The 12,798-nt window shown below is 37.1% G+C and overlaps 1 protein-coding gene across 2 annotated transcripts; it reads right to left on the bottom strand.

The window, feature by feature from the left end:
- Window positions 1–346: 346 nt before the first annotated feature.
- selp (selectin P) lies at window positions 347–12,670 on the bottom strand. 2 transcript variants are annotated; one of them, XM_077219615.1, is made up of 15 exons: window positions 12,568–12,670; window positions 12,241–12,307; window positions 11,731–12,099; window positions 11,402–11,509; window positions 11,132–11,317; window positions 9,110–9,295; window positions 8,774–8,959; window positions 8,477–8,665; window positions 8,136–8,321; window positions 6,785–6,970; window positions 6,363–6,548; window positions 5,995–6,180; window positions 5,594–5,797; window positions 2,376–2,498; window positions 347–832 (listed from the first exon to the last, which is right to left on the bottom strand). In XM_077219615.1, the coding sequence occupies exons 2-15, from the start codon at window positions 12,305–12,307 to the stop codon at window positions 789–791; spliced, it is 2,406 nt and encodes an 801-aa protein (XP_077075730.1). In that variant the 5' UTR covers window positions 12,568–12,670; the 3' UTR covers window positions 347–788. The 2 variants fall into 2 exon arrangements, with proteins under 2 accessions (XP_077075730.1, XP_077075731.1); XM_077219616.1 differs by lacking the exons at window positions 12,241–12,307; window positions 12,568–12,670 and having other exon boundaries at window positions 348–832; window positions 11,766–11,888.
- Between the last annotated feature and the right edge of the window lie 128 nt (window positions 12,671–12,798).

The raw sequence follows: 12,798 nt of genomic DNA, 5'->3' as shown, positions 1-12,798 counted from the left end.
AATAAACATTTCAACTAGTGACAATTGAATTATTGATATCAGGAATTTGCATTTTTACTAGTAACAATGTAATTATTGATATCAAAAATTATATTTCTACTAGTAAGAAATCAATTATTGATATCAACAATTAATTTTGAATGGCAGCCTATGGTGACATTTCAATAGTGAAAATACAATTACAGATATCAAGAATTATATTGTTGATATCAAGAATTAAATTGTTGATATCAAGAATTATATTGTTGATATCAAGAATTATATTGTTGATATCAAGAATTCATATCCTGGAAATGAATAAAAGTTAAAACGGCTTGCCATAGCCGGTGAACTGTGAGAAGAATAGAATAAACATTATAATTACTTCCACTATGTTTGTCTAATATGAATAACACACGTCGGCAAATTATATTTGAATTGAATTGCTGCTTCCACAGACATCAGTGTGTATTTTACAAACTCCAATGTATTGTGTTACTAGTGCTTATGTGTATTTAAATGTTTGAAACCTAAAATAAACATTATGAGGTTGAAAACATTGCATAGTTGTGATGTATGACAGCGCTGAGCTCGTCCGTCTCTGGCTCAGCGCCAACCAACGTGCGAATCTGGCAGTGAAATGTCTCGTCACTGAACATTCTAAATTCCATATGTGGGACCGTTCCGCTCAAAAGGTTAAACATTTAATTTGTAACCATGATTCATGAATACAAAAATGAAACTGAGGGGGCACAAATCAGATCTGAGATTCAGGTTCTTTTCAGATTCAGGTGAGATTCTGAAAATAATCAGATCTTTTGCCCACTGGTGGCGCCGGGCCTGATGTAATGAGCTGCAGTGGAGAAGAAAAAGTGTGTTAAGTTAGGCTACTGTTACAACTGACACAAGTTAAAGAGTTAGTTCACCCAAAAATGAAAATTCTGTCATCATTTACTAACCCTCAAGTTGTTCCAAACCCATATGACTCTTTTCTGCAGAACACAAAAGAATATATTTTGAGAAAGGTTGGTAATCAAACCGTTTTTTTACCAATAGCTCTGCAGTTGCTATTGCATGAAAGTTTTACGGTTAATGGTAAAATTGACAGAGTTTATGGTTATTTTGGTACTGATGTGTGAATGGTATCTTACCGGTAAAAAGACAGAACGTCATTGCTTGTGCGAACAGCACATTTGTGTATTTACCAAAAATGTCTATCTGGTAATTTTATGGTAATTTAACAGGTCTAATGTGTGAAAGGGGATATTGACTATATTGTAGGCTATGGACCAAAAAACAACGAAAACCTTTACAAAACATACTTTTTAGAAAGAAAGTCAAGTCATACAGATTTGGAACATGGTTTGGAATGGCATGAGTTCGTAATCCCTGAAAATTATTGTATTGGTCCTTGTTGCATTAGACCAACACACATCCTTACAATACTTATAACACTTATTACAATCATCTAAGATTAATTGACTTACTAAAGCAAAACATACAACCTTGCAAGCACGAAAGAATCAAATTTAACAATGAACGACTTGAGGCATTTGTCAAATACCAACCAAATAATGTTGTTATCAAATGCTATTAAATTACACTTTTTAATAGTTTAATGCTTAAAGGGATAGTTCACCCAAAAATGAAAATTCTGTCAGTAATTACTCAACCTCATGTTGTTCCAACCCCGTAAGACCTTCGTTCATCTTCGGAACACGAATTAAGATATTTTTCATTAAATCTGGATCACTCCTCCATAGGCTTCTAAGGGATTGACACTTGCCAGCCCCGAAAAGTTATTAAATATATCGTTAAAATAGTCCAAATGACTACAGTGGCTCAATCTTAAGTTTATCAAGCGACGAGAATAGTTTTTGTGCGCAAAAACAAACAAAAATAATGACTTTATTTCAACTATTCATTTCCTTCTCTGTGGGCCTCGGGTCAGTTAACGTAGTCTGATAGAGTAGAGCTACGTCACACGTAGGCTCACTATTGGCCGACGCTGGTCATGTGTGTGATGCATGTGACGTATAACAACAGAATCTTACGCTATTATACTAGTGAACTGACTAGAGGGCCACAGAGAAGGAAATGAATAGTTGAAATAAGGTCGTTATTTTTGTATTTTTTGCGCACAAAAAGTATTCTCGCCGTTTGATAAACTTAAGATTGAGCCACTGTAGTCACTTGCATTATTTTAACGTCTTTAATAACTTTTCGGGGAACAAGTGTCAATCCCTTAAGAAGCTCTCAGATTTAATCATTTGTGTTCCGAAGATGAACAAAGGTCTTACGGGGTTGGAACAACATGAGGGTGAGTAATCCCTTTAAAAAAGGTTATGCCAACAGTGGAATGGCATTTAAAAAAATAATAATAATAATCTTTTCACCCTTTTTGGAGAATTGGCGCATCAACAAAAACATTAGTCCTCCGAGCAAAAGTAGTCCAGCTGAAGAAGCAACTCCCACAGCTGCATACATCAGCATGCCGGCACTCACTGACATCTCCTGTACTGAAAGCACATAATACATTTTGTATAATGCAGAGATTCACAAACTTTTTTGACACTCGAAAAATATTTTCTTAAAGTGTCCCCTGAGATTTTAACTTAACAACACATGTACATGTTCGTGTTCTCAGATGTTGAAGGTTCTGAGGTTCAACTCATGAACCACCCTGCAGTTCCCTCATTAACCGCCAGGGGTTCACAAATCAAAGTTTCAGAAACCCTGACTGCGTTTAACTCCACTTTTAGACATACACTCACAAGCTTCCCTACGCACTTCCCCACGGGGCAATCCCCACATTTTAAAGTGTTTAACTTGGTCAAGTGGACAAGGAAATTTATTTGGACAGATCCTCAACCCTTCGATTTTGACAGAGGGAGCGAGTCTACTCAATATGTAGCTACACTTCAGGCAGATCCATAGACCACAATGCAACATAATTGTGACGTCACAGCGGGTCGCGCTTAAAGGGATAGTTCACCCAAAAATGAAAATTCTGCCAGTATTTACTCACCCTCGTGTTGTTCCAACCCCGTAAGGCCTTCGTTCATCTTCGAATTAAGATATTTTTGATTACATTTTTGAATCACTCCTCCATAGGCTTTTTAAGGGATTGACACTTGTTCCCCTTGTGACACTTGAGAATACTTTTTGTGCGCATAAAAACAAAAATAACGACTTTATTTCAACTATTCATTTCCTTCTCTGTGGGCCTCGAGTCAGTTCACTAGTGTAATAGCGTAAGCTTCTGTTGTTGTACGTCACACGCATCACACACATGACCAGCGTCGGCCAATAGTGAGCCTACGTGTGACGTAGCTCTACGCAATCACACTACATTAACTGACTAGAAGCCCACAGAGAAGGAAATGACTAGTTGAAATAAAGTCTTTATTTTTGTTTGTTTTTGCGCGCAAAAAGTATTCTCTTCGCTTGATCAACTTAAGATTGAGCCACTGTAGTCACTTGGACTATTTTAACGATGTCTTTAATAACTTTTCGGGGCTGGCAAGTTTCAATCCCAGAAGAAGCCTATGGACTAGTGGAGGAGTGATCCAGCTCTCAGATTTAATCAAAAATATCTTAATTCGGGTTCCGAAGATGAACGAAGGTCTTACAGGGTTGGAACAACATGAGGGTGAGTAAATACTGACAGAATTTTCATTTTTGGGTGAACTATCCCTTTAATAGAGTGGTACTATAAAGTGTATGACATCCCTTTATAGGCCAAAATACATTTTAGTACTTTAGGCCTTTTGAATGGGGTTTTGCCTTTTGGTTAAAATAAGCTTTGTGGTGAACACATGCTAAGGACACTTTCACTTTTTATTCTACAACATAAAATACATCAATATTAGCCCACTCTTGAAAAAGGCAGTTTCTAACAATTTACTAAATGGGACTACTAAGGCTGCCGAGGAGATTAAACATCACGCCGATAAGATAAACTCAATCCGCTTTTACAGGCTCATTATGCTAATGATTGTGCTCTTATAAACTATTCTAACGCAAACGTTCTGGAAAAATGATTTTAGAAAAAAACTGACAGAGTTGTCGGAAGCTTAGTGATGGTGACGTTGAATTTGTGTGACCGTGTTGTAACAGTTAGTGCGTTTAAAGCCTACCTTTAGCTTTTTACTTCTGGCGACTGCATTTAGGTTTCAAAATTCATAAAAGTAGTGTTCATCTGTGATAATTATCTTGATGGACGAAACATGCAAGTATCATAAACTTTTGTTGATCACAGAACTTGTTTTAGCAATAATCCAAAAGTCTATGGGGAAATCCTTGTTTTTTCTCTCTCGAGGGAACCAGTGTGATGTTAACTGCCGGTTTGCTTAGAAAGTGACGTCATACCTGCACCACTCTATTTACCCCACCCCACACATTCTAGGTTAAGATATTGGAGTTATTTAATATTCGTATCTATACCTTAAGCTGACTGGTTTTTTTTTTTACACAGTTATAGTTTGTCTTGTCTCTTCATTTGTGATTTTTAATATACATTTATAAATATAGTAATATTTAATATTTTTTAACAGCCCAAGGCATATATACAGGCCTATAGAATGGAGTTTAAACAAATTTATAACGGAAAAAACCTATAAATTTAAACACACTTCCACGGTTCCGCCAGTAGAAGGCGCTCATGCAACGTAAGCAATGATAAACATCCGAGTGATAAGACGGAGGAAAGTTAGCGAGGGAAGGGCATAAAAAATTGGACTTAAAGGTGCAGTGTGTGATTTTTAGCGGTATCTAGTGGTGAGGTTACGAATTGCAACCAACAAAAGTTATGGTGGCCTACATTAAAATATGTCATAGTCTGGAGACAGCAGAGAGTAGCCATTTCAGCAATGAGGTTTCTTTACAAGGATGAATTAGGAAATTATGTTTACTTAATTATTCAGTAAAAATATATGTTATTGTGAATATTATTGTTACTTGTTCATCATTGTGTCAGTGTTTTATTTGCTGAACTAAGCTTGCTTCCTTGCACGAAGAGCAACATAGTAACGAAACGCGAAACTTACTATGTAGGGCTACTGTAGAAACATGTCAGCACATTTCAATGTAAGGGCATCCGCGGTGTATGTAGACAGAAACGACTCATTCTAAGGTTACAAATATAACGGTTCATTAAGTGAGGTCTTTATACACCACTGAAAACTTATTTTTCAAGGTAGTGATGAAACACGCTCTGTAGCGCTGTTTGTTCGCTGTCGGCTACGGTAGAAACATGATGACACAATATGTAGACCTCCATAGAAGGTCTGCGGTGCCTGCGGTTATGGAGATATAAATGTCTCATTCTTAGGTAATAAAAACATAACGGTTCATTATGCAAGATCTTTATACACCACTGAAAACATAGTTATGGGTCTTATATTGCATGTCAATAGAACCTCAGAAATATTACACAATGCACCTTTAAATGCGGCCCCTGTCATTATGTTTTAGTGGCCTTCCAGTGTAATTATTCATTCTGCATTTTGTAATGTAATATGTAATGCTAGTGATAGTAATGTGCACGCAGTACTATTTTTCTACAGAATTAATGCAAAAAAAAAAAAGATGGGTTAGGAGAAATTTGCCGTACCAACACAACTGGGTGGAGAGTTGGTCCAGTACCCTTTGGAGGTGCAGATGAGCTGATTGGTTCCATTGAGCTTATGGCTCTTGGCACACTGGAAAAAACACTGAGATCCAAAGCTGAAGTTTCCATGTGGGTGAGAGCAGTTCATTGAGGGTAGAGGTCCCAGCTCAGGAAGTTCAGAGAATGAGAGGGGCTCACAACGAACAGCTGCCATTTAAAAGATAAACGATAACAAAGCATTTAGTTATTAATGTTATTCATGTCCTAGTATTATAACTAATATCAGTTTTAAATGATATGGCCTGATCATTTATATTCATCAGTGTTTAACCGGGGAACAATTTTTGGTTCCAAATGGGAATCAACCAAATGGGAACATTCTATTTTTGTCGAGAGGTAGATACCAGTGCAAGAGGGCATCTCCTGACTCCAGTTCCCAGAAGCAGAGCACTTCATGCCTGGCTCTCCTGTAATTTCAAATCCAGCCTTACATCCCAAGAAGCATTGTGAGCCGTAACTAAACAGGGAGTGAGGATGAGAACAATTCATCCAACCATTTTCTTGAGCGGCCAAATGGGGGCACTGTTGAGCTATGGACAATAATAAATGAATGTCGGCATACATTATAATCAGCTGCATTGGGCCATAAACTTCATGACATATTGGTTAGTTTAATCTCATTTTGTGACAGATATGAATACAGGATATCAATAGAGGACACATCATGATTCATGATGCCTGATGTGAAATAGGAAGACCCAAAAGTGATTACCCAAGCAGAAGGGTGGGGTGTCTGTCCACTTCCCCATCTCCAAGCACTGCATTCGGGGTGTGCCATGAAGTTTGAAGCCTGCCTGACAGCTCACTTCACACACTGTACCGAAGCTGAACTGCCCGTGAGGATGCGTGCAGGTTACAGTACCATGAGAAGGGTTGATTAAGAGGCTGCAATGCCGTGCTATTGGACAGAATCAAAAGATATATGATAACGCCTTACTGTCCATGACTTTATAGTAAATTGAAGATGTAAATGCTACATTTTTGTTCTTTATTTATGATAGGACAGGACTGGAGAAGGTGACAATACAAATATCTTATCTACTGTCTGTTTTGTCAGATCTAATACACTTGGAGACCCAATTACCTCCCTCAATAACATTCCTATCACACAGAGTATCAAGAGTTTTTGGTAACCTTGACAAACAGGAAGGTATTGGCTCCATTTCCCTTTTGATGTGCAGTAAGTGGAATTACTTCCATTCAGAGTAAATCCAGCTCCACACTCCAGCCAGCACAAGGAGCCATAGCTGAAGTTCCCCAAGCGGTCCTGACACTGCACAGTGCCATGCTGAGAAGACTCCAGAGCATCACATCTTATAACTGAAAAGAGTATAAAACGGCATGAGAGCATGTTTATGCATATGTAATTATTTAATCATTGTGAATGTGTGGTGTTGCTCTGTTGATGACTTTTGTGAGCTGCAACAGGACAATATATATTTTGGTTTAGTCCATGTGGATTTATTGGCAAATCAAAACAGATTTTGATGGTTGTCCTGTAATAAATATTTACAGAAGCCATCTAGTAATGTAGGGTTAATGAACTATATATTATATTTTATCTTTACAAACAATAATTGGTGTTTTATTTAGGCCTATATTACAGAGCCCCAACAGTAACATTTCCATTAAAAAAAAACACATACACAAACTTTATACCATGTGAAAAAAAAATTCTACGTAACTGACAATTGGAACATATGAACTATAAAATTGTATTGGAAGTGTCCTCACAGCTATTTTGGATTGAATTTTATAAGTTTATAAATTTCCATGTGCTTTTGGGTGTCTCTCTTTAAGGATGGACTGTTTAGTTTCTTATAAAAAATAATGACGACATTATTATTAATCTCTTATCTTACATCCAAACTATTTTATCTTCTAAGAACTCTAAGATCTGGTTTCTCAGACAGGGTTTACATTAAACCAGGATTAGGCCTCAGTTCAGTTAGGATATTTAAGTAGCTTTTATAAACATCCCCTAAATAAAAAACATTACTGGTGTGCATCTTGAGACAAAACAATGGCACTGACATATTTTAAGATATGTCAGTGCAAGTTGCTTTCAGTTAAAATAGTTCAAACATGCATTTTAGTCTGGGACTAGCTTAAACCTTTCTGTGAAACTGGGTGTAAAGCTCTTAAGACACTTGTTCTACATTTTTAATTTATTTCACTAAAGTTTATGTTTTCGAGCTCTGTATTTATTTATAATTAATGATTAGCCTGCCATTTTATTTATATATGTACTTTTTATATTTTGTTCTGTACTCATATTTTTTTGATACCTTGTCATCATTATAGTTTCCGGTTCATGCAGTTTCACTAGTGTCTCCGTACTATTAGAACTAGTTACTGTAAATCACTTTTTACACTCAATTTCATTACGTAACATAAATTTCATGGTGCTTTCATTTAAAGCAAAAATGTAAGGTTTTAAAATGAAGAATTAATGTATTTTTTATTGAAATAGATTTAAACCTACCTTCACATTCAGGCGTTGGTGCTGACCAGTTGCCGTCACTCAGACAGGTGAGTGTGGATTCTCCTCTTATTGCGTATCCCTCCTCACAAGTAGCATTGCATGAAGAACGAAAAGAGAACTTTCCCAGTGGATCAGCACAGGTCAGGTGACCTTGTGCAGGGGCCACAAGAGGGTCACAAGCCACAGCTTAAATTTTAAATGAGATAATAAAATATATTTAATATATGTTGGGAAGGAACCCCTAAAATATGAAGCGCCTGATAGAACCCTTTCTTCTAAGAGTGAATATCATTTCATTAATGGTATTAGGTCAACAAGAATTATATGAACTGATGCCAAACCTGTACAAATAGGTGTACTGTGTGTCCAGAGCCCAGTATGGTCACAGACAGTGGAATCTGCACCTTTAAGCACAAAACCCTCTTCACACTTGAACTCACAGCTGGAGTTATAGCTATTGTTGGAGAGGGGGTGTGCGCAGCTCATACTTCCATAATTTGGTGCACTAGAGAGAGGTGGACACTGTATAGCTGTGGGAAAATCAGAAGCAACTCATAATGGTGAATCTGTTGGACCTACGGCATAAACTGAAAATATGTGTATAAATGTGTGTGTGTGTTGTTTAAGATGCAGGTTACCATGGCAAACAGGCAGGATGTGACTCCAGTTCCCATGTGCGGTACAGTGAGTTGAATTTGTACCATTGAGTACAAAACCTAAGTCACATTTTACCCAACAAGTGGAGCCATAAGCAAACTCCTCCATAGGATCATAAGATTGCAGGGAGCCATGTGGGCTGGGCTTTAGTGGGTCACACTTTATAACTGCCAAAAACAAAACAGGCAAGACAGATTGTAGTCAGTGGTAAAAGAGCATAGTTTATGGCTCTTTTTTGCAGTACACTTACAGTTAAGAGCATAATGGATTCAATAACTCTCTGACACTGAGAAATCATGTATGCCTCAAAAACCCACCTTCACATGCAGGTGTGGCCGCTGACCAGTTGCCGTCACTCAGACAGGTGAGTGTGGCTTTTCCTCTAAGTTTGTATCCCTCATCACAGGAAACATTGCAAGAAGAACTAAAGGAGAACTTTCCGAATGGATCATCACATGTCAGATGACTCTTTGGAGGGTCTAGAATGGGATTACAGGTCACCACTGAAACAAATGCATAACACATCGATTAAATTATTAACCATGTCTGTTCAAACGCACAAACACCTTAATCACCTCTTTTCTTTACAACACTGTTATTGTGTTATTTTTTTTACAGAAAGTGCACTTCCAGGGTGTGTCTTAGCATTGTTGCTTAACATTAAAATGTTTCACAAAAACGGAAAGGAAGAGCACTATTGTGAAAAGGAAGTGCCCAACCTTTGCTTTCAGCACTTTTTGAACTATTAAAAACTTCTGGGTTTTTAGATAATATTTTTCCCCTACATGTAGCTTTTGTTAAATCATGTCAACATGCATATTCAGTGCACTTGTATGAACCAGCAGCTGCCTGGTGATTCATTGAGGAATGTTCTGCAGATATGCTGTACCTGTGCAGGTGGGGGTTTTGTGTGTCCAGTGCCCATTGTGGTCACACCAAGTTGTATTTGAGCCTTCCAGCACAAATCCCTCCTCACACTTGAACTCACAGCTGGAGTTGAAGCTATTTATGGAATGGGGATGAGTGCAGTTCATACTCCAACCACCAGGGGCATCAATGATCGGCAGACACTGGACAACTGTAAGAGTAATGTCATTTTAAACAAATAAACGCATCAGAAATTGAATATAATAATACTAATCTAGGCTACTTATTTTAATTACCCACATTTAGAAAAAAATGGCTGACAATTTTCACTCAGAAATTGCTTGTAAATTCCACAAATAATTACAAAGAGACAGCAAAATTACGGACTGAGTGAAACTTGACATTTGGAAGTAAAGAACGTTTATTAGACATTTGGAGCGGTTGGAAATGAAAGTCAAGTTGACGTCAGAACCTGACTGACCTTGGTTTCTGACGTCAACCCGATTTTCATTTTCAACCACAATATAACGTCTGTCCAACGTTTGAGATTAACGTCAATCTGACGTTGGATTCTGACATCAACCTGATTCTCATTTTCAACGTTGGGTTTGGTCTTCAAAATGCGAATTTTGTCATTGTTTTGGAGCGCACTAGCTTATAGATAACACTAAGGCTAACATATTCATACTAAAAGCCCAAAAACTTTAAATAGGGCACTATTTGAGGGAACAGCCGGGTGTCCGAAACCATTGTGGACATATTGAGTGCACTTATTCAATCTCACATTCAATCCCACTACTGGAACTGTGTTCTAGAAATAAATTTGATATTGATATGAGGGTAGGTAGGCATGCATAGATTCAGAAACATAAGGTAGGCTTCTTTAAGTATTACATACAACAATCCAACAATAATAAAACAATGCATTGACATTTACTTTTTACTTTTGATACTTAAGTACTTTTAAAAACGAGTACTTCTGTACTTTTAATTAAGTAAAAATCGGTCTTTACAACTTTTACTTGTAACGTAACTTGAGTAATATTTGGATAATCTGTACTTTCTCTCAAGTAATGAAGTAGTGTAGCTTTGTCCACCTCTGGCTATAATTATTAAGCCCCATTTACCTCAAGAACGATAAATAAAGAAAACGAAAACTTGGATCCACCAGTGGATGAAATCGTTCTCTAAGCGTGTTGCAGTTTTGTTGTCTGTTTCTTTAAATTGTCAAGCTCTTTAAAGAAGAATGGATTTTGATTGGGTGTCAATGTTTTTTATCGTTAATCGACGGGACAAAAATCCTTTAGACTGCGATTCCAATGATATCGTTTCTCTGTGCCGTTATTGCTATAGTTGTGATATGGACTCTGCTATTCTTTTATATTTAGAACGATTTTCAGAACCGTATGTTTATCGTTATCGTCCTTTGTGTGAACTCATAATTGGAATTAGCAATGTATTCTGTTCCATACCCTGACAAACAGGAAGTGCGTTATCCCAGTGCCCAGATGCCAGGCAGCGTAGCCTTTGTTCCCCCTCCAGGTTGAACCCTGTGGCACATTGGAACTGGCATGACGAGTTAAAATAAAATACTCCAAAGTCACCGTCACACTTCACAAAACCTTGCTGTGGACTTTTAACTGGCCAGCACTGGACAACTGCAAAAGTGAAAATGATAACTTAGTGACAAAATGCACAAACACACAATGAAGATATTTGAGCTTGGATGGGTTCTACAGAACCTTCGTCACAGCGCGGGCCCATGAAACCGGGGTCGCATTGACATTTGTAGTTCCCAATAGTCTCCACGCACTCCGCGTGCTCACTGCAGGATTTATCTGAACAAGAAGCTACACAGAAAAATCAGGTGTAATGACAACAAATGAGTGCTGAGGTTTCCATCAGAAATGGATACATACAGCATCTATAATGTGCATTAAAGAGCAAATAATTATCTCTCCAGACAAACTGGATATTCATACAAAGGATTTGATCTGATTGAGCAGCTTTATTTAATTTTAATTAATTTTTAAAATAATCTCAAATATTTCATGTTATCAAGTGTGTTCACCTAAATAACAGAGAGCTGCTTTCTTTTTGCTGCACCTCTCATCATTCCACTTGGCTGTGTCTTTTTGCCTCTTAATGTAGATCTCTACACAGTCTTCTCCAATTCCCTGGTTATTCGGTTCATTTTTTGCCCAGTTTGCTGCTTCAGGGACCAAGTGCTTTTTGGTCCCAACCCACGTCCATTGGCCTTCAATCTTCCTAATGCCAAGCCAGTAGTATGTCGGATGTAAGGGTAGAATTTGGTTAAGGTGTTTAACTTCTGCCTGGTTTTGGATGGCCACCATATCAGTGAAATGCTTTTGACACCACTGACGAGCTTTTGTCCAGTCCACATCATTGTCTATGTCGTAATGGTATGTCCAGCCCTTAACTGATAAACACAGTTGTGTTCCATTAAAATGTAGTTTATATACGTTTTAATTTGCTATTTTATTAAATTTACTTTGAAACTTTGTAGTTCATTATCTATTTAAGAAACATGTTGATTGAAATAGATTAAATGAGAACATACCATTATAAATTCCAGTTATGAGGACAAGACATCCAGAAAATAGTCTAATATTCACCCACAAAACCATCTGAGGGATGTGAGAAATGCATATGTTTTTATTAAGACACTATTTGTGTTCTCATTCATGCATGTCATCAAACCAAAAGGTCTAGAGATCCAAATGCTATTGATTATTTGATCTGAATTTTTTTTTTTTTTTTTTTTACTATTTGGGGTATAATTATAAAAAATATTACTCTAAAAAGCATTTGGACCCTTTGGCTTGATGAAATGCAAGAATACACTATAAATATATATAAATAAAGTAAAGCAGAATGATCACCTTACCTTTTCTGCAACAATGCTTCATTTATTCTGAGAGGAATTCTGAGAGGACGTTCACAGTTTAATGCATATGAAATTGCTGTCAAATATGATTTGCCAATATTCAGACAGTTGCAATACAATTGCATGAGAACTAAGTGATGGAAATTGTGTAATAGTGCTGCCATTGAAGAAAAAGTTACAGCACAACAGTGTATAAGCTACTATTGTTGTATACCAGATATTAAATAGTTT

The sequence above is a fragment of the Siphateles boraxobius genome, unplaced genomic scaffold, assembly GCF_051911475.1.
Source record: "Siphateles boraxobius isolate OS27281-9 unplaced genomic scaffold, OSU_SipBor_1 8, whole genome shotgun sequence".
NCBI lineage: Eukaryota > Metazoa > Chordata > Actinopteri > Cypriniformes > Leuciscidae > Siphateles > Siphateles boraxobius.
Note: the sequence above shows the minus strand (reverse complement) of the source record. Positions and strands in the feature narration are given on the sequence as shown.